Source organism: Coptis chinensis, chromosome 8 (assembly GCF_015680905.1).
Source record: "Coptis chinensis isolate HL-2020 chromosome 8, ASM1568090v1, whole genome shotgun sequence".
Taxonomy (NCBI): Eukaryota; Viridiplantae; Streptophyta; class Magnoliopsida; order Ranunculales; family Ranunculaceae; genus Coptis; species Coptis chinensis.
The window spans coordinates 42,120,655-42,141,731 of record NC_141463.1 but is presented as its reverse complement, the minus strand read 5'-3'; the positions used below and the strand labels follow the sequence as shown (position 1 = coordinate 42,141,731).

The 21,077-nt window shown below is 43.2% G+C and overlaps 5 protein-coding genes across 6 annotated transcripts in view; all 5 read right to left on the bottom strand.

Annotated features, from left to right (window-relative positions):
* Positions 1 to 9,871: 9,871 nt before the first annotated feature.
* LOC147481497 (uncharacterized) lies at positions 9,872 to 12,726 on the bottom strand. The gene is made up of 5 exons (XM_086578953.1): positions 12,357 to 12,726; positions 11,388 to 12,257; positions 11,082 to 11,231; positions 10,750 to 10,805; positions 9,872 to 10,024 (listed from the first exon to the last, which is right to left on the bottom strand). The coding sequence occupies exons 1-5, from the start codon at positions 12,724 to 12,726 to the stop codon at positions 9,872 to 9,874; spliced, it is 1,599 nt and encodes a 532-aa protein (XP_086435079.1).
* A 691-nt stretch (positions 12,727 to 13,417) lies between these two features.
* On the bottom strand, positions 13,418 to 13,858 carry LOC147481496 (uncharacterized). The gene has a single exon (XM_086578952.1). It carries the CDS (start codon positions 13,856 to 13,858, stop codon positions 13,418 to 13,420), a length of 441 nt encoding a protein of 146 aa, XP_086435078.1.
* A 657-nt stretch (positions 13,859 to 14,515) lies between these two features.
* On the bottom strand, positions 14,516 to 15,025 carry LOC147481495 (uncharacterized). Its single transcript, XM_086578951.1, has one exon. It carries the CDS (start codon positions 15,023 to 15,025, stop codon positions 14,516 to 14,518), a length of 510 nt encoding a protein of 169 aa, XP_086435077.1.
* Positions 15,026 to 17,542: 2,517 nt separating this feature from the next.
* Positions 17,543 to 18,348, bottom strand: LOC147481494 (oleosin H2-like). Its single transcript, XM_086581042.1, has one exon. It carries the CDS (start codon positions 18,258 to 18,260, stop codon positions 17,754 to 17,756), a length of 507 nt encoding a protein of 168 aa, XP_086437168.1. The 5' UTR covers positions 18,261 to 18,348; the 3' UTR covers positions 17,543 to 17,753.
* A 1,007-nt stretch (positions 18,349 to 19,355) lies between these two features.
* LOC147481493 (structural maintenance of chromosomes protein) overlaps positions 19,356 to 21,077 on the bottom strand; it is a 53,520-nt gene continuing 51,798 nt past the window's right edge. Inside the window, exons 14-18 of one of the 2 annotated variants that reach the window (XM_086580838.1) lie at positions 20,713 to 20,779; positions 20,541 to 20,608; positions 20,361 to 20,454; positions 20,002 to 20,072; positions 19,356 to 19,883 (exon numbers count right to left, since the gene is read on the bottom strand). In XM_086580838.1, the coding sequence (XP_086436964.1) occupies positions 19,517 to 19,883; positions 20,002 to 20,072; positions 20,361 to 20,454; positions 20,541 to 20,608; positions 20,713 to 20,779 (667 nt within the window). In that variant the 3' untranslated portion in view covers positions 19,356 to 19,516. Of the gene's footprint in view, positions 19,884 to 20,001; positions 20,073 to 20,360; positions 20,458 to 20,540; positions 20,609 to 20,712; positions 20,780 to 21,077 lie in introns of both variants that reach the window. The other variant, XM_086580837.1, reaches the window with a different exon arrangement.

The following is a 21,077-nucleotide window of genomic DNA, read 5'->3' as shown; positions in this document are numbered from 1 at the left end:
CCTGATCTCTTTTTCTCATTCACATCTTCTCATTAAATTGTCATAGTATAATTTAGAATATCTTAATTAGTTATTTTCACCATATTAGTATAATGTAGAATATCTTAATTAGTTATTTTCACCATATTAGTATAATTAAACCATTGCTTTCATTGATATTGTAGAATTGTTTAAGTTAGAGAAATTATTACATCTAAGCAACTAGGAGTGGAGCGAATTCTCACTCCAATTTTATTATGAGATAATCGAGAGTAAAACTTTGATAACAAATAGAGTTAATCCATGTTTTTACTTCTGTCGAGTTTAATTAGTTAAGTATGAGTAAAAGCGTGTTTTTACAATTATCAGTAGTATCTTGGCCTATGCTTCCGTTCCTCTTTACCATGTCTTCATGTACACAGTTATTCTTCTCATCCCTCTTTAGTGTTCCACACTCATACCTGAAGTGACCTTTAGTGGCACAGTAGTAACATTGTCTTTCTGCCTTAGGAGTTCTAGCTTCACCCCTAGATTTGCTTCTGTCATCACCTCTAGAATGTGATGGTTTTTTGCTCTTACCTCTCTTCCGCTTCTCTGTGACAAGGATATCTGAGTGAGAGGAGCTGCTTCGTGAACCCCTTCTTGTCTCCACATTCAACAATGCCTCGATAGCCATCTCCATGGAAATGATTCCATCCTTAGCGGCTCTGCCAAGAGAAACTGCTAAAGTCTCCCAACTATCAGGTAGAGAGTTTAATAGTAACAAAGCCTCAACTTCGTCACCCATATCAATCTTCATTAAGTGCAACTGATTGATGGTATTCTGTACTTCATTAAGATGCTCAGACATTGAGGAACCTTCTTTGTACCTCATGAACTTCTTAATGAGAAGTACCTTGTTTCCGGCCGACTTCCTCTCATAGAGGTCTTCGAGTTTTTACCATAAGCCAAAAGCGATAGTCTCTTGGGATACATGGTGGAAGACACTATCATCAATCCACTGTCGAATGTACCCAATTGCTTTTTTGTCAAGCTTACTTCACTCAGCTGTCGCTATTGTGTCTGGTTTTACTCCTCCATTCTCAATGGGTTGTGCTAAATCCTTGCAATAGAGCAAGTCTTTCATCTTGGCTTTCCAAATAATGTAGTTACCTCTATTCGGACTAGTCATATGAGTGTTTACAAAATGTTCCATCTCAACAAGCTATTTCAACTCAAACCTCCTCTCAGGAATTTTATCGAACACCTTCCGAGCAAGATTTGGATAACTATCTTTGTGATTAATCTAACCACGCCTCTGATACCACTTGTTGGGGAAAATGATACCAATCAATCCCCTCTAAGATAGCTTGAATGAACACTCTATACTCCAATCGAAAAATCTAAACTTTCACAACAACCAACCTAGCAACCCTAACTCTCTAAGCAATCAACAACTATCACAAGCAAGTAATAATAATGCAAAGAAAGTAAAACATATCACAACACAAGATGTAACGTGGTTCGGCCAATGATATACCTAATCCACAAGAGCAAATCCTTTATAAGATTGGGAAGAAAGATTACAATCACTCCTCACAAGTCTCTCCAACACTTACTAGATCTCTCTTTTATAAATCTCTCTCCTTACAAGCTTTATCTCTTTGCAAGGGCTTTCTCTCAATTATGGTTTCTCTCAAAATTGGTTTTCTCACTTCTGTGTTATACTAACATTGAGAGTATTTATAGACTCCTAAGTTCCAATTTGGTTTCCTAAAATAATTAGAAACCCAAGTCCAATAGGCAACTCCAATTAGTTTCCAAAATGAAACCAGTTTCCAATACTTCACGAGGTGAGGGACCCAACACAATCTTCTCCCTTGCGGTCCAAGTAATATAACGGTGGATAGAAACATACAAAAAGTAAATTATTTTAGAATTTTAAATGATGGCCTGATACTCCAAAATTAAATAATATTACAATTACAACACAATTATAAATCATTAGAAGCGACTGACACTCTATTTTGTTAGTACAATAACAATGTCCATTGAGAACGTTTTTTTTCTTATTGGAGAAGTACATGACTAGTATAATGCTATTACAAGTTCTAAACTTTTTATTTCCTTCATTATTGAACAAAGCTTAATTGTCTCCTTTTTTCGGTTAATGGATAGCGCGCCACTTTCGCACAAGGCGAGAATAATAAACCGTGAAAGTCCTCATGGAAGTAGACAAAAGCATCATTTTAAATGATATAGTGGTAGCGTAGTCAGAGCTTTAGACATGCGCAGTTCCCTGATGCCTTATTCTTTGGAGCAGGAATCTGCCATAATACCTTATGTTGAGACATTGGATAGTACAACTGGGTCAGAATTGCAGTATAATGAAGATTACAATGCCTTTAACATCCTAGAAGTGGATGTTAGAGATGGGGAAATGTCAGATGATGATGAAATCTCAGTCGAAGAAACCGAATACTTTAATGATAGGAATACAATTCATTTGGAACCATCTGAACACACCACTCTATTGTTCCAGAAAAAGAAGGGCCCTGTCTTGAGATCACATAATAAACCACAGGATGATAATGCAAGCAAGAATACTGGGAAGAAGAGTAGGGGTCATCTCAAGGGTTCAAGAAATAAAAGACACCGTTAAAGATGATTGCTCCTTTAAGTATATGGAATGTGAGAGGCACCAATAACATCCAGAGGGCTAAGGAAATAAACAAAATTAGGATTGAGAAGAAGCTTTGTTTTTTTGGTCTCTTGGAGACAAAAGTTAGAATCCATAAGTATGATGAAATAAGGAATGTATGTTGCCCTTCTTGGCAACATGTCCACAACTATAATAAGAGTCCTGCAGGGCGCATATGGGCCTGCTGGGTTCCTTTCTTCATGAGTGTCCAGAAAATTTCAGAATCATCACAGTTCATTCATTGCAAGGTGGTCTATCTTCCGGAAAATGAAAAATTATTTTTGACAGTGGTATATGTAAGTAACTCCCATTCTGAGAGGCTACAACTATGGCAAGATATCATGCTCATCAATAACTCTATAAATGGCCCGTGGTGTGTTGCAAGGGATTTCAACAACATTTTGTTTGCAAATGAAAGGGTTGGAGGAGAACCTATGCATCCTCAAGAAGCAGTGAACTTTAACTTGTGTTTCCAAGGGGCAGGAGTTTCGGACCACTCTCCCATGGTTTTACAATGGATCGACTTCAAGAGTTCTACAAAGCCTTTCGGATTCTGCAACTTCTGGGCAATCCAAGATGGTTTCCTTGTTGTGCTAGAGGATGTTTGGAATACTCCCATCTATTCCAACAGTGTATTCCAACCATCTATTCCAACCATCTAGAGGATGATAGAGGAAGATGGAATACTCCCATGTATGTGCCGATTCAGAAACTCAAATTACTCAAGGAAAAGGTTAGGCCGTGGGCTAAGCTAAATTTCTCCAACCTTCATGAAAGAGTACTCAATGCCAAGCAGGAACTACATGATATTCAGATTCTCCTACAAAAAAACCCAAATGATGCAATGATTGGTGAACAAGAATGAGTGGCATTGAAGAAGTATAAAGACCTAGCTCTCGTAGAAGATATGGATATACTGCAAAAAAGTGATTGTCATTGGATGAAGGATGGGGATAAAGGAACTACCTATTTCTTTAATTATATCAAAGAAAAGAAAGCTAGGAGTGGTATCTGGTCTCTCTTTTCAAACCAAGGTACGGCCTCTGGTCAACATGAAGTGGTTGCGCTTATGGTTGAGTACTATAAAGCTCTATTAGGCTCACTTGCTGCCCCTGTCAGTGGCGAGGATTTACTTATGCAGCTACAAGTTTGAGAAGTAGTTCCTCCTGCTCTACAACAACAACTCGATGAATGTTCAACTGAAGTGGAAATCAAGCGAGCCCTTTTTGATATGCCGGATAACAAAGTGCCAGGTCCAGAAGGTTTTAACCCATTTTTGTTCAAGCATTGTTGGAATGTGGTGGGTTCAGACTTTACACGAGCAGTCCAGAATGTATTCACAACAAACAAGATACCCCGAGGAGTTAACGCCACCTTTTTGTGTGTCATCCCCAAAGTGAGCAACCCATCTAAAGTGGAGGACTTAAGACCCATTGCACTTTGTAACACTATTTACAAGTGTATCTCTAAAGTCCTCACCAACAGATTCAAAATTTTCATAGATTCACTCATCTTTTCAAATTAATCAACCTTTATCCCTGGAAGATCGATACAAGATAATATTCTTTTATCACATGAACTCCTCAGAGGCTATGATAGGAAGAGAGGAACACCTAGGTGCTCTGTCAAGCTCGACATTCGGAAGGCTATGACACGGTAAGCTGGGACAATATCTCATGCATGCTAAAAAGATTTTAGTTCCCATCTAAGTTCATGTCATGGATCTATATGTGTATTTCTTCTCCCTTTTACTCAGTGTTAGTGAATGGTGTTCCCGAGGGTTTTTTCCCTGGAGCTCGAGGTCTTAGACAAGGAGATCCCATCTCTCTGTATCTCTTTGTTATGGTGATGGAGATCTTATGTTGTGTTATCAAAGGAAAAATATGCTCCAGCCAGATGAAGTACCACTCGAAATGTAAAAAAATACAAGTTACTCACCTAGCGTTCGCAGATGATGTGCTTTTTTTTTTTTTTTGCAAAGGGGATGTGCAATCTATCTATGCTCTCAAAGACTGTCTTCAGGAGTTTGGGTATGCTACTGGGTTTCAAATTAATTCTCATAAGACAACCATCATGACTGGTGCTTTAAGTCAGCAGGCTGCTATGGATTTGGCCAATATCTTGAACATAGAACTTGTGAAACCTCCTGTTCGATATCTGGGACTACCTCTACTCTCCGCCTGTTTAGGCATTAGAGAATGACAACCCCTCATTGAGAGAATCACTATCCGTATTGTTGATTGGAAATCTAGGTTATTGTCTTATGCTGGTAGATTACAGTTGATTTCTTCTGTTCTTAGCCAATTCCACATCTATTGGTCCAGAACATTTATTCTCCCTATCACTGTCTTAGAACAAGTAGAAAAAATTTGTGCTAACTTTCTTTGGTGTGGGACTGATTCCAAAAGAAGTCTTTACCAAGCAAGTATACATACTATTTGTAAACCAAAAGAGGAAGGAGGGTTGGGTATTATGAATATGAAGGTGTGGAATAAGAGTGCATATTGCGGTCTCGTTTTCAAAGTAGCTGCAAAGGATGAAAGTGTCTAGGTTGAATGGATATGGCAGAATCACATCAAGAAAAAATTCTTCTGGACCATGAATATTCCCTCTGACTGTGCGTGGTCCGTGGAGGAGTATACTCAAAAGCAGAACTGATGCAAAAGAGCACATCAAGTACTCTATAGCCAATGGTGAGAATACTCTTATATGGCATGATTTGTGGTGCAAGAATAGTCCTTTGCTCTTCCACTCACAGGCAGTTCTTGAGCTCCATTTTCCTTTGGATGCTACTGTAAATCAACTCTCACATAATGGTACATGGAGTAGTGTCATCCATAATCTACAATGTGCAGAGCTTAAGGAAGACATCTTGAATACTATCATTAATGACCATTGTATGAACCTCAAAACTACAAATCAAGACTGAAGAGCTCAAACTTAACCAAGACTCAGTCTCTCTTTCTCTCTCTCTTCTTCTCCCTCTTTTTCCTTTTTTTTCACTGTGCGGCCCCCCTTTTCTCTCCATCCTTTTCTTTTTATATCCCTTCCTCCTTCCATCTAGATCGTCCACCTGTCTTTCCATCCCTTGGTTCCCTTTTTTGTCGTACCCCTGCCACGTCCGGGGTCTAGGGTTCTACGGTTATGATTCCATACTACTCAACTTCCCCTATTATGTTACATCCCATTCATTATCCTGTTGACCTAGTCCACTTCTCATTACTGGGCCACTACAAATACCCCTTCTCGACTCCGCGGTTCTGTTAAGGGACTCGGGGTCGAGAATTCCCACCGCTTTCTTTCTACCTTTACAGCTCATCAGGTTCTTCATCGGTTTGCGTGTGAGGTTGATGGCAATCATCACGCGTATTTTCTACATCCCCTCGTACCTCGAGCTTCCACGCATCACCCTTTGCCTGGGTCTACTATCCGACTCTTCATTTTCTCAATCTCTAAAAATTACTCTTCTATTCTCCTTCTCTTCCTTCTCTCATTTTCATTTTCCCCCTCTCCCTTTGCTTTTCAACTACTCTGCCATCTTTTCTTTTTCTGACCAACCTCCGACTCGCTTTTGCTTTCCCCGTTCTTTCGGTGACTCTCTAGTCCTTCCAGCACATTCTTCAGGCTTATCACTTCTCTCTTCACTCCTCTCGGTAAGTTTTCTTTTTAGGCCTTACTCTCTTTTGCTTATACTGTGTTTTGAGTTGTTCGATATCTTGGGTCTGTTCATCTTCTTACCCAATGTCGAGCTCCAAAACCGGTGACTCTTCCTATTCCCAACACGACAGAGTATCCTCTCCCCCCACTCTTGCCCCTGCTGCGGTCCCTTCCACTTCTGGTTGTCAGGCCCCTTTACTTCCAACCCCATCTAGATGTCGTAGTCCTAATTTGACTGCAATTAGGGCTACCTATGGTATTCTAGCCGATATAGTGCTGGAACACGTGCCATCTGTCACCCATTACCCACACCTGGTTCCACGATGTCCGGGGTACCTTGTAATCACTGTAGGTCAAATCATCGCCGGTCTACGGATTCCTCTCACCCTTTTAGATGTAGAGGTGTGCAATCACTTCAATATTCCCCCCTGCCAAGGTATATGGAATTTTTGGAGAATTATGTACATCGCGAACTCGTACAATAAAACCGGCAGACCCAAGATTACAAGCCGCGATATCTACTCTCAATATTATATCAAAATCAGTACTAAAGATGTTAGTACGTATAGGGTACCAATCCTTCTGTGTACACCCTCAGAAGCAATCCTTTGTACTCCGTGTCACAACCTCAGACAAGGTATGGTACCACTACCCGTTATACGTGTCAAGTCCATTTCTTTCTGCAGACATTCCTTCTAATTTAAATCTTACCCACCTCGCCTTCATAAACCGTGGTGAGTTCCTTATCTCTTCCCTTCTCTCTTGATGTGCTACACGTGTTATCACTAAACCGCGGTTCCTTCTTTGTTTTGCAGGTTGGCGGCTAGATTCCAAGTCCAGAATCTACTCCAACATCTCGTGTCCCATCTTCCAAAGGCTTCGTGAACTCGGTCATGCTCAAGCCGACCACCTGGGCATCCATCCCACCACTGCTACTCCCCTGTTGCCAATCCCCGATCTACACAATATTGGAGGTTTCTCTACCCTATTTTATTGACCGCCCTATCCCAAAGAGTGCAAACCCAGAGCCTCTCCTTCTCCAAGGAAAAGGCCTCGCACCCATACCTCCTACCGACATCATCCCCGCACTTCCTCTCGCTCCCCCGCCTCCCTTGAATCTCACGATCCCACCCACTCCTCGGCTCCTGAAGACGTCCCTTCCTATCGCTCTATCTCAAATTGGGACGATCAGTACACTTCACCTTCCTCCCCTCCTAATGATATGGATGTCCGCAAACAAAAACTATTCGACAGTGATTCTGATGAGGATGAGGTGGTGGAGGTTCCCTCCACAGAGGTGCAGGTTCCTACTGACCAGCCTCCGTCCAAGAGGCAGCGGACTACCGCATCTGAAGAACCTGCCCCTATCACTCAACGGACCTCCGCATCTGAAGAACAAGCCCCTATTGCTTTACCCTTTCATCCTGCTATCTCCTCCCCCCGCACATGTTGATCTGGCAAAGAACCAGCTCTGCCTACTGCCCCGGCATCCGAACTTGCAGCTGTAGAGGACTTTTGTCCGATTTTAAAGGTGAACAATCGTAGGGAGAACACTGCGGACTCCACTCTGGACAATGCTGTCGTAGCCTCCTCCCTATTTTATAACGCTCACTTGCCCAAGGACATAGCATATGTGGACTGGGGTTCGTTTGACCAACACCGTACTTCTTTGTATACCAACTGGGAAAGGGTACAACTTTTTTTTTTTTTATCCATCTTCCTCTTTGATCCTAGGTGAGCCTAGATATCTCCTTTATGATCCGTGGTCTTTTCAATGCCAAGAATAAGGTGGCAGCCCTGGAGCAAGAACTTAACGGCCCTGCTGACTAAGAGCTGCCTATGCTGGACTCCAATCAGATCTTGAAGCTGCCAATTTGGCTAAAGTCAAGGCACAGGACGAGCTCCGGTCCGTGGAGTCATCTCACGAACAATACATGGATAAGGTCAACGAACGCCTGAGCCATCAAAAGGAAATTCTCCTCCAACAACACCAACTCAACTTGGATGCCCTCACCTAATAGCACATGGAGGTAGTGGACTCCTCAATCATAAACATCAGGATGCTACCGCCCAACTGTTGCAGCAGCACCAAATGGACATGACTGTTCTTCGCGACCGCTTCAAGGCCCTGGCCGACAAGAGGGTGGCCAAGAAGATCCAGGAAGAGCATTCGCGGCTCACACAAAAAGGCCGACTTCTCCCCACAAGGCCTACCACTGGTGGTCGAATCCCCTGAGGTTGCAAAGGAAGGAATATTGGCCACGGATGTCATTCCAGAACACCCTGTGATAGAAGAAAACCCCTCCCCAGCGGCAGCCACTGATGAGACCACTGTTGCAGCCACTGAGGAAGCTACTAATGAGATGACTGTTGATGATTCCACCTTGGGAATGCCCTAGACATCTTTTTTGTATTAAGACACTGTTACAAACTCATGATTTGTCTCGCTCCATGTTTAGTGACTATGATGTTTGATTTTGCTTAGTGTGCATGTTGTCTTTTTATCTTTGAGCTTTATATACTTGCTTAACTTGCAAAGTATCTCCACATATAACTTTTCACGTCTCTGGTCAGTCCTTTGCCCTCTCTTTAGCGCACTCCTGAAATTTACACCCCTGAAGCTTTCCACACCTCATTAGGGCACTCCACAGCCTCGGCTAAGTCATGCAACATGCCCGATTAGGTGGTGCAGTCTAATGAAGGAAAATTTCTTTGCCCTATGTGTCTCGCACATCTCTCGTCCGTGGAGGGCTCACCCCACTCTGTGGGCTCGCCCAGATCCCGTGGCCTGCTGGAACCACTCACCGTGCTCTAGGCTCCCCCCAGCACTAGTTTCAGCGAAGGGCTCATCCCCTCGGCTGCCTCTCCCTCTGATGGGCGCAGAAGCCTGATGGGGTACGGTCACTCTCCTTGCCCCATGAGTTCTCTCACATCTCTGATCTGCGGAGGGCTCCTCCCACTCCGCAGGCTCAATCAGTCCATGAAGCCTGCTAGAACAACTCATCTTGTTCCATATTCCCTCTAGCTCTAGCGTCAACGAAGGGCTCATCCCCTCCGCTGCCCCTCCCTCTGATGGGCGTGGAAGCTTGAGGGGGTCACTCTCTTTGCCCCATGTGTCTCTCATATCTCTGATCTGCAGATGGCTCAACCCACTCCGCGGGCTCGATCAGGCTATGAAGCCTGCTGGAACAACTCATCTTGTTCTAGGCTCCCTCCAACACTAGTGCCAGCGAAGGGCTCCTCCCCTCCGCTGCCTCTCCCTCTGATGGGCATAGAACTCTCCTTGTCCCATGCGTCTCTTGCATCTCTGATCCGTGGAGGGATCAATCCACTCTGCGGGCTCAATCAGGACATGAAGCCTGCTGGAACAACTCGTCTTGTTCCAGGCTCCCTCTAGCACTAGTGTCAGCGAAGGGCTCATCTCTTCCGCTGCCTCTCTCTCTGATGGGGATAGAAGTCTGGTGGGGTCACTCTCCTTGCCCCATGTGTCTCTCGAATCTCTGATTAGCGGGGGACTCATCCCACTCCACGGGTTCGACTAAGCCATGAAGCCTACTAGAACAACTCCTGTTGTTCCAGGCTCCCTTTAACTCTAGTGTCAGCAAAAGGCTCATCCCCTTCTGCTGCCTCTCCCTCTGATGGGCGTGGAAGCTTGATGGGGCCCCCCTCTCCTTGCCCCATGTGTCTCTCGTATCTATTGTCTACTATCTGCATCCTTATTTAGACATCATACATAGCAAACAAAATTCTTTTCACAAAAGTGTTGTGGTCTTATATATTTACAACATCTCTAGCCCTTTGCCCTGGACTTTCCTTACATTACTTTGTAACTTCATTACATTCAATTGCAAAACTTTTTCAACATTCTTACATTCCAAGGTTTTTCTATCAGTTTACCTTTCATTGTTTATAAGTACCCGACCCTCCTACTTCCACCATAGTGTATGGCCTTTCCCAATTTGGACCCAATTTCCCATATTTTTCCCTCTTTGTACTTGGAGTCACTCGGCAGAGCACCAACTCTCCTATCTTGAATTGCCGCGGCTTGACCCGCTTGTTGTATCGCCTCTGTAATCGCCTATGATACTCTTCTAATCAGAGGCGGCCGAAGCTCTTTTCTCTTCTGCCAAATTCAAATCCCCTATCAAGATGCACCAATTCGATCCCTCCTCCACAGCCTTAGTTCGCATGGTAGCCGCCACCATCTCTGAAGGAATCATGGCCTCTACACCGTAGGCTAAGGCAAATGGGGTCTCCTTAGTGGTTGTCTGAGGTGTGGTTCGATAAGCCCAAAGAACATGGTTTAACTCGTCTGCCCACGCGCCCTTCTTGTCTTCCAACTTCCTTTTAAGGTTGTTCATTATCATTTTGTTGGAAGACTCAACCTATCCGTTGCCCTCGGGGTTGTAGGGGGCAGAGAACCCCTGTTTTACCTTGTATGCTTGCAGAAACTCAGTCACCTTTGCTCCTGTGAACTGTATCCCATTATCTGCAATGATGGCATATGGCAGCCCAGACCAACATATGATGTTCTCCCATAGAAACTTAATCACCTGCGTCTCCTTCACCTATTGCAAAGGTACTGCTTCTATCCACTTGGTGAAGTAGTCCATGGTTGCCAGCATATACCTCCTTTTGCCACTAGCCATGGGCAACGGTCCTACGATATCCATCACCCACATAGCAAAAGGCCACGGACTTGAGACGTTATGCAGAGGTTCCGCGGGAGTGAATATCAGCTATGAAAATCTCTGGCACTTGTCACACTTCTTAGCAAATTCCACAGCATCTTTTTTCATATGGGGCCAGAAGTAGCCCTGCGTCAATAGCCGGTGTGCCGTAGTTCTCTCGGCGGAATGGCTCCCACAGTCCCATTCATGCAATTCTGCCAGCACCTCCAAGGCTAACCTCGGCCCTAAACATTTCAACAATGGCCCATTAAAGTTCTTTCAGTACAGTTCACCTTCCAACAAAACATATCTTTGAGAAGCCTGTCCCAACCTTTTTCTTTATTTCTTATCTGTCACCTCCCTTCCCTCCAAGAAATGCTTAATGGGATCCATCCATCCACCTTCTTCTTCTGTAATCTGACACACCTCTATCACTTCCTCTGTGCTTGGTTTCTCCAATCTTTCTACCCGTATCGTTCTTTCCTTAGACCCAGGTATGGCTGCAGCCACGTATGCCAGGGCGACCGCATGCCTATTCTCACAGCGACCCAAGTGTACAAATCTGAGTTTCACAAACTTGCTGGACCTTTCGTGCATCACCATTAAATACTTAGCCATTCGCGGACATCGAGCAGCGAACTCTCCATTTTCCTGACACACCACTAGATTTGAGTCGGAATACATGGTCAGTTCCTTTACTCCCAAGTCCTCGGCCATTCTCAACCCCGCTATTATTGCCTCATACTCTGCTTCATTACTTGATGCCGTGAACCCAAGTTTCATAGTCTGTTCTATTCTATTATTTTCAGGCGTAACCAACACAACCCCTATGCCGCTGCATGCGTCAGTGGCAGATCCATCTGCGAATACTCTCCACCCATTCCTCTTATCCCAAGGGTCTAGTAGGTCAGGCTCTACATCCCTTTTCGGTTCCATGACCATCTCTTCTCCCCAAGTAGGATCTTCTGCGGGGAACTCTGCCAGAAACTCCGCTACAGCTTGCTCTTTCTCTGCAGTTCTTATCTGATATTGTATCTCGTACGAACTAAGCATCACTGCCCATTTCAACATTCTGCCTGACGTCTCTGTCCTTAACGCTTGTTTGATAGGCAGGTTGGTCACCACCACCACTGAGTGTGACTCGAAGTAGGGTTTCAGCTTCAGAGCCGAGAAAATTAAAGCAAGGGCATACCTCTCAATTCTACTATACCACGTCTCTGCATCCAACAATGTTTTGCTTTGAAAATACACCGGCTTCTCCACTCTGTCGACTAGACGGACAAGAACTAAACTAACTGCATACTCGGTAGCCCCCAAATACAAGTATAATTTCTCCCCCTACTCTGGTCGTGATAGCAAGGGAGCCTTACCCAAATACCTCTTCAACTCTTGAAAATCCTCCTCGCATTCTGATGTCCACAAGAAATTTGGGGTGCTTCTCAGTAACTGATACAGCGGTCTAGGTTTGTCAGATGATTTGGAAATGAACCTATTCAAAGCCGCAACCCTACCCGCAAGCCGCTGCACTTCCTTGACATTCCGTGGTGACGACATCTCCACCAAAGCTCTTATTTGTTCAGGATTAACCTCTATTCCCCGATGAGTAACAATGTAGCCCAAGAACTTTCCCGTGGTCACTTCGAATGCGCATTTCTCTAAATTCAACTTCAAATTGTACTTTTGTAGTATCTCGAATGTCTCTCTTAAGCCCTCTAAATGCTCCTCCTCATACCATGTCATCTATGTATATTTCAATCCCCTTACGAATCTTGTTTTTGAACATTTTCTCTCCCAACCGCTAGAAAGTGGCTCCGGCATTCTTCAATCCAAATGGCATCCTTGTATAGCAATACGTGCCACCTTCTACGACAAATGTTGTCTTCTCCTGATCCGGTCCGTACATCGCGACCTGGTTATATCCTATAGATGCATCCATGAACGAAAATATTTTGATAGCTATCTATAAGACACTCTACATTCACATCTATAAAATCGACGCACATACGAACCTTGCCATTCTTTTTTGGTACCGCAATCACATTGGACAGCCAATATGTGAATTCCACTTCTTATATTATTCCAGCTCCTTTTAAACGCGCAACCTCTTCACATATGCCATTCGCATACTTTAGTCTAATGCTCTGCATCCTTTGCCTCACTGGCTTGGCATCCTCTTTCATGTGTAGCCGATGACACGCAAACTCTGGATCAAACCCCGTAACATCCTCAATTACCCATGCAAACACATCTTTGTTTTCTGACAAGAATTGTATTAACTACTCTTCCACTCCTCCGACAACCTGGACCCTACCGATGTGAACCTCTCTTCCTCTCCTTCCCCAATATTCACTACTTCAATCTCGTCGAGCGTCTTCGGACCCACCGTTGACTCCTCTTCCCCCTCCACAGAGGCGCACTGTAATTGCTATGCCTACCTCTTCTTAGGGTTTAAGTTCTCTTCTTCTGGTCCACGGATCAACCGTTTCACTATACCCCTATGACTGTTCTTGGCTGTCACCTGATCTCCGCGAACTTCGTACATGCCCATCGGGGTAGGAAAATGTTTCACTTGATAGTATGTCGACGGGATTGCCTTCATCTCGTGAATCCACCGCCTCCCTAAAATCGCATTGTACTGAGAAGAATAATCTACCACCATAAACCGTGCAAATACCGTCACTGGACCAATGGTTACTAGCAATAAGAGTTCTCCCATAGGCTCCGTCATACTCCCATTGAACCCATATAAATTAGTTTCCGGAGGCCTCAATTGCCTAGGGTCAATCCCCATTTCTTCCAAAGCTCCTTTGAATAACAAATCTACCGCACTACCACAATCGATCAACACCCTCTTCACCATGTAATTGCCCATTACTACTGTGATGAGTAACGCGTCTTCATGGGGAGAATCCACTGCCCACAGATCCGCACTGCTAAACACGGTCCTGTCTCTGTCTTCCGCTGTCCCTACCCTTGGTCGCGGCCTATCTATCCCGTTATTGATCTGCGGGATGCTCGCGGTTCTCCTCACCTTATCTCTATGAGCATTATGACTTAGTACCTCTCCACTAAAAATCACATTAATAGTTCCCCAAAGATTCGGTCCCGGCGCGACAAAGCATCCTCATTCTCAGTACCCTCACAAACTCCCTCATCCTCCCTTTTTCCACCAATCGCTGAACCAACCACTTTAGTGCATAGCAGTCGTCAATCTCATGATTTCGTATCTGATGATAGGCGCAGAAAGGTTTATCAGGCAGTTCTATTGGCATGTTTCGTGGCCCTTCATATCCCTACAGGTTCTTAATCAACGACAATATTTCACTCAGAAGTTTATTCAGCGGCGTCACTTCTACCTCGCGGTATGGCTTTCTTTTTCTAAACTTCCTTCGAATCCCCTCTCGGCTCCTTTCGCCCTTTGGGGGTATCCATGATACTCACCGCTTTCCTTTTTGGACGCCCCCGCCCTTCGGTGTTCCTTGTCTTTCTCCAACGATAGCACTGCTTTTCCTGACCTCTTAGACTCCTTCTATATGGTGTCCAGATACCTGATATATTTTTCCTCCCGCGGATATAGCTCATGCAAGGTTGCAATCTCATTCTTCGCCACAAAATGGTGTACTCCCGTTCCTGGCCGCAACCCTCTTTCAAATGCGATCACTGCGGTTCTCTCATCCAGATTTTCAACCTTCAATGTCTCAGCCTTGAATCGACACAGATACTCCTTCACTGACTCCGTGGATCTTTGTCGAATATTGAATAATGCCGCGATATCCACCACTCGCTTTTTCTGGTATATGAAATGATCTATAAACGCCTGTTCCAACTCTTGGAAATTACTTATGCTTCCCGCTGGCAACCGATAATACCAGTCCGACACCCCTCCTTTCAGACTAGTCGGGAACATCATACAGTGTAGTCCATCATACTGCGCCTCTTGCCAGAGAGGCATATGTTGTCGGAAATGATGGATGTGGTTAGCCGGGTCTCCTTTGCCGTCGTATCTTTCGAACCTAGGTTGGTTGAACCTCTTCGGCATCTTTGATGCCCAAATGTTGTCCACTAAAGGATTGTGATTCAATCCGGCTACCACTTGGCTAGCCACTCCCCCACGACCTTTTGCCTATTGTTGATTCGCCTTTCTATCATTATCTATCATCTCCTGAACTTGCTCCATGGTCAACCCAACCACCGGGTTTTCGACGAGGTTCGGCCCACCCTCTTCATCGTCAGACTCCTCACCTGCTTCTTCCCCTTCTTCTTCCTCCGCTCTTTCTTTTTCTCTCCTCAGTTCGTCGTTCTCTTCTCTCAGTTTCCCAATCTCCTCTCGCATAAGCCGGGTCTCTCTTGTTTCATGCTCCACTTCTTGATCTCCCTTTTCATCAATCATCGCCTCTGGTGTTGGCTCTTGCACCACTGCCCTCTTTGGTCTACCTACCCCTTTCTTCGCTTACGGTGCCATTTCTGCCTTCTACAATCTCTTCGGTCCCCACAAACGGCGCCAAATATATGAACCTCAAAACTACAAATCAAGACTGAAGAGCTCAAACTTAACCAAGACTTAGTCTCTCTTTCTCTCTCTTCTTCTCCCTCTTTTTCCTCTTTTTTTGTACTGCGGCCCCCTTCTTTCTCTCCATCCTCTTCTTTTTATATCCCTTCCTCCTTCCATCTGGATCGTCCACTTGTCTTTCCATCCCTTGGTTCCCCTTTTCGCCGTACCCCTGCCACGTCCGCGGTCTAGGGTTCCGAGAGTTATGATTCCATACTACTCGACTTCCCCTATTATGTTATATCCCATTCATTATCCTGTTGACCTAGTCCAATTCTCATTATTGGGCCACTACAACCATCTTCCAGTGGACAGAGTGATATGGAAACCACATCATAGTGGTCAATTTACCTCCAATAGTGCATATGTTGCTTTGAGTCGACAAGGACTAAGGGTGAGATGACAGCGATTTGTGTGGGGAAAGTTGGTAATCCCACGACACTCATTCACTTGTTGGCAACTGTTTTCTAATAGTTTGTCAACTCAAGACAAGCTTGTCTATAAGAAGATCCTTAATCACTCATCCTGTTGTTTTTGTAATCAAAGTCGAGAGTATTCCAACCACCTATTCTTCGAGTGTCCTTTCTACTGATATCATAATAGGTATTAAAAGTTTCCTTGGTATTGCAACTGATTCAAGGAGTTCAAATAGGGAATGGTCCTCCATCTTGAGAATCTATAAAGAGAGGAAACATGTGGGGGAGATCTATAAAGTATAAAGAGAGGAATCAAAAGACAATTGAAGTTGTATGTATATTCAAGTTCAAGTAACCTCCTTGATTGATACTGCTGAGACACGGTCCTTGTGTGCACCAGTCACTAAATGATGCAACTGGATACCTCCCCTGAACCAAGAGCAAAATTGAATACTGATGGAAACTTGCATGGTCCTGACACAGGTCATGGAGGTTTGATAAGAGATAGTAACGGAAGGTCATATTCACAGGGTCAGGTGGTAAACAGTCGGTGATTTTCCAAGAGTTGAAGGCAATCGAGATTGGCTTGAGCGGATGTGCATATATGGATATCCATGGAAGTAGAATGGAAGTAGAATCAGATTCGTTGATAGCCGTTCAAGCTATCACCAAATTAGCTGCACCTCCTTTGCTTGGACTTAGGGCCTATAGAGTTTTTATCTTTTGTTGGGCCTCGTATAGATAGGGAACTATGTATGTTAGCAGAAGAGGATGCTAACTATGTATGCTCGTTTTTCTTGATTAATACAGGTGGGGTCTACAGGTGGGTCTCGCATCCCTAATACTAGAATACATTGTTCCACTTCTAAGGAGACCAATATGCTCAACTAGTGACAGAGTTAAGTATATATAGCTGCAGATTATCTCAATGTTCATAGCAAATGTTGTTCAGACTTGGACCTCAGTTTCATACATCAGTTTCACACATTTACAGTGAAGTCTGAGCTTTCATTCAACTGGTACTTGAATAATATTGTGTATGCATCGTTACTTTCCACAACTAGGGGACCCCAACCTTTTATTAATGACAAAATCTCAACCTTTCATTAATGACAAAATCTCAAGTACAAACTCTTGACAGGTAATCCGCAACCTGATTTTCTTCTCTGAAGACATCGTTACTTATTAGTTACGCAGTACCAGATATCTTGCTATTTAAGAGCAATAATTAAAATTAATATAATTACTATATTTCTTGAGTAAGCTCTCAAGTATCGACCACCTTGATTATCGTTTTCTCTGTTACTTCCCTCACCCAAGGGGCAATAATGTAAAGGTTCTTTAATCTAGCTACTTGATATCGGGGGTGAAGTTGCATTGGTGAATTGGAAGCGGATGCACGCTTAAAATGTTGATCATGCTCTTTTGGGGAGCTATCTGTCTACAGTGTCTTTGAATGAAAATTTCGATGTTTACCACGTAGATACCTTTTATTAATTACTTCCTCTTTTAGTGAAAAAATTCGCTCTTCAGCGCTTAGCTGAGACAAGGACAACTTTAGTAATTAAAAGATCAAAGCAAGAACCATATATAGAGAAGGCAAAGGAAAACTTTAGTTAAAGATAAAAGCAATAACCATATATGTTATTAGACTTCTGACTGCCACAACGCCATCTTAGACCCTACTACATAATCTAAACCACGAACAAACAGTACTTACTAAACACAAAAAAGAAAAATAGAAACCATATGGACCTCCAAAAGCCTCATTTTCCCTCCTCATTTAGCTTCAAAGCATGCATTCACGTCCTTCCGCCTTCTTGGCTTCTAGCCTGAGCTTGTTGGCTGATTTCCTTAGTCCTCTGGCCCAGTTGTCCTGAAGTTTCCTGCATGCGACGCTTTGCAGCTTCCATCTGATCAGGCATTTGTTGAACCTTTTCACCCAGTTGTTGAGCAACCTTCCCACTTACCTGACGCACGTAATTCATGATCCAAGCCAAGGCTGACATTCCAGTAAGCCCGAACGCACCGGATGTGAGAAATCCAATAACAGCAAGCCCAATCGTGATTGCAGCAGGTACTATCACTGGGCTGAAAAGGATGAAGACGGGGGTGGCCAGAACAAGGGCGATAACAGTACCAGCTAAGGTAAGCCCAGCAAGAGTTAGAAGAAGACCACCTAAAGGAAATAGTGTGATCACAGCAATGACTTGAGTGGCTTTTGGGCCCTTATCAGGTAGCATGCTTTTGATAGAATCAGTTGGGACATGTTGTTGGCCAGGGTGGTGTTGGCCTTGATGTTCAGCCATTGATTGAAATGCTTCTTGTAATATTTGACTGTTTTGTTAAATTGTTCTGTGAGAGAAATTTTGATAGAGTTGGTGAAGAAAGATTGAGAAGGGAAGGAGTATTTAACAACTAACAAGAGAGAGATGAGTGACAGGTGGAGGTATTGTTTGACACTTGTTTGAGTGACGAGGATTACGGACTTGCATGGAAAACAAGTCTCTTGCGGTCCAGCTCCACATATTCGTTGGTTTGTGGTTTGGTGGTGCATTTCATGTGCATCCATTTCCTACTTAGCTTGTAATAGCTGGACTAACTGTTGGGATTGACTGCTCTGGTCACCTAATCTTTCTTTAACAATATAGAGAAGGTATTTATGGTATTTAGGGAGATGCGCAGTAGACAGTAGTGTACACTATAGTTTATGGATCAGCAGATTCGGTTCGTTTCTTCTTTCAGTTGCCATGCTTATTAAGCTCCTTCGATCAGTCAGCTGCCATGCTCAATCAAATTGAATTCCGCTAAGCTACTATTTCCCTATAATAGTCCTAAGAAATCTTACTATTTAGGCGACCATAGTATATGCATTAAATATTGTTTTTTTTTTTTTTTTTTTTGGTAAACCTGTTTTAAATGAGATCAGTAACTCTTTGATACTGGCGGAATTCGAGCCCAGACCTCTAGTATCATCACCTAAAAGTTTAACCGACTTTGCTACTGCACATTAAATATTGTTTCAAACCGGAGTTCATAATCAAGACCAAGGAGAACTACATAACCCTTTTAGAGCAGAAAATTATAAGCAATGGATGCTGCTGATTGCTTCAGAGAAGGGTCCTAAGACCCAGACCGGTAGGGATCTAATGCTAGATGTCGGAAAGTTTATTTGGATTAGACTATTGCCATGGAACACACTTTTGAGACCGTTCTGGACTTCTGGTTGCTTGAGTTTTAGACGCTTGGGCTGGAACTTGGTAGCTAAAGTCGCTAATTGTACCCATTAATCGGGAGCATGGGAGCCCTGCACAATGATGGTACACGTAAGGGCGGGAAAAACTATCCCAGCTTACTTATCCGTTCTAAAGCATGTAAACTCCAAAACGTTGTATTCCAGGAGAGGGATGTGAACTGATATATAGTTTATCTAACGCCTAGCTAAAAAGTGGCTTTGTTTACTGGCCACATTAACTTGTTAATTATTATACATATATAGGTTACATCATGGGTACAGACATGTACTTGTTTACTAGGAGAAAGGAATGAGCAAAGCAACTTAATTCTATTTGCTTGCCCCCGAGTCACCATATTGTAATTCACTTTCAAGTTCATCAAACTCCCAGCCCCCAATCTCCTCTGTTGAGTAGTCTCTGCCATCCTTCCCGAATTCTGATTCCAGCTTAGCAAGTTCTGCTTCTGCGTCCAACAACTGCTCTGACTTGGGTGATGGTTTCTCCAACTTTTCTTCTTCCCCAGGAGGTGGCGTTGTCACAGCTGTAGGTGCTGTCAGATGCAATCGACTCTTCTGCGGCGTCTCTTCCCTTGATGGTGGACTCTCCATTTCAAGAGTTGGTCTCTCAATGGAATCAAATTCTGCTCTTATTTGCTCAATAGAATTGAAAAGTTCTTTCACTCTTGCGTCTTCTTTTCTGCATTATCAGGGACTCCAATTCTCAAATTTCAAGAGAATATACAATGGTGCATATGCAGGAGTAATACACAGATTCATGTGTAAGAATGATAATTTCTTCGATAGGAGTACCATACCCAGATACTTTTCCATGTAGAGCATAAAATTGTTCTTTCATGTTATCCACTACACTGAAGGTAGTTACAATCTGCAAAGAAAAATGAGGAAAATATTTTCGGAATAAAATCTAGCCAGGTAAATAAAAGAGACTGATGCCTAATCTAAAGTGAAAAAGATTGTGCATGTATGATATGATCTGACAAATATCAAGGAAGAATGAAAACTGATGAACAGAAATTAGATCTTTGGATCAAAATTCTCCACGAACACCTCGAAAGGAACTATGAAAGAGATATTTAGGATACCCTACTACGGAAAAAAAACACACTAGAAGCAAAGTACACTTTTGTGATATTTAAATGCAAACTGTGCACACCTTGGCTTCATAATCAAGATATTCCTCTTCAAGATTTTTCTGCGGATTTATAATTTGGGAATTCTCACTAGCTACACCAGATGCCATCTCTGACCTGCTATATTTGACAAAGACAGAAATTAGAAGGAAGGGTAGAATGATACTCATGCCAACCATCTAGTTCAACAAAATTTGTCTTACCCTTCATTTAAATTCTTCATGTTCTCCACAAATTTTCTGATACGGGTGATAGAAACCCCCAACTCCCCCTATGCAAAGATACGATGGTGCATGCAATTATGAATATATTTCATGAAAATGTGGAGAATAATAAGACAAGGTACAATTGCTAGCTCATATAAAAATATCTTACCTTGTAAGCGGAGAGATGATGAACAACAACATCCAAGAAGTAGTTTCCAGATTTGTCCAACTCATCACTTGAAGATGTGGAGAAACAGATGCCAAAAACAGTCATAATCTTATTAAAACTTGGTGCAGGATCTACAACAGTTTGAGCACATAAAATGTATGTGTTATATATGATGTAATAATGGTCTAGAAGAAAAGGAGCTTCTCCACTCTCTAACAAAGCCAAATGGTTAGTGGATCACCTTCCAAATATTTTTGTGTGGACACTATGGAAAGAAAGAAACATGAACAAAAAGAAAAGTAGGGGAAATCAAGAAGCTTCTATTCGATTGGGCATGTGCTACATCATTCTTTACAGGTGTAAGA

Coding starts and splice junctions, on each gene's coding strand:
- LOC147481497 (XM_086578953.1), bottom strand. CDS start 12,726: ATGACATGGTATGAGGAGGAGCATTTAGAGGGCTTAAGAGAGACATTC. Junction 11,232..11,387: donor TCAGATTACAGAAGAAGAAG/GTGGATGGATGG, acceptor TGAAATGTTTAG/GGCCGAGGTTAGCCTTGGAG. Junction 10,806..11,081: donor TGTGGAATTTGCTAAGAAGT/GTGACAAGTGCC, acceptor CCATCATTGCAG/ATAATGGGATACAGTTCACA.
- LOC147481496 (XM_086578952.1), bottom strand. CDS start 13,858: ATGGGCAATTACATGGTGAAGAGGGTGTTGATCGATTGTGGTAGTGCG.
- LOC147481495 (XM_086578951.1), bottom strand. CDS start 15,025: ATGCCGAAGAGGTTCAACCAACCTAGGTTCGAAAGATACGACGGCAAA.
- LOC147481494 (XM_086581042.1), bottom strand. CDS start 18,260: ATGGCTGAACATCAAGGCCAACACCACCCTGGCCAACAACATGTCCCA.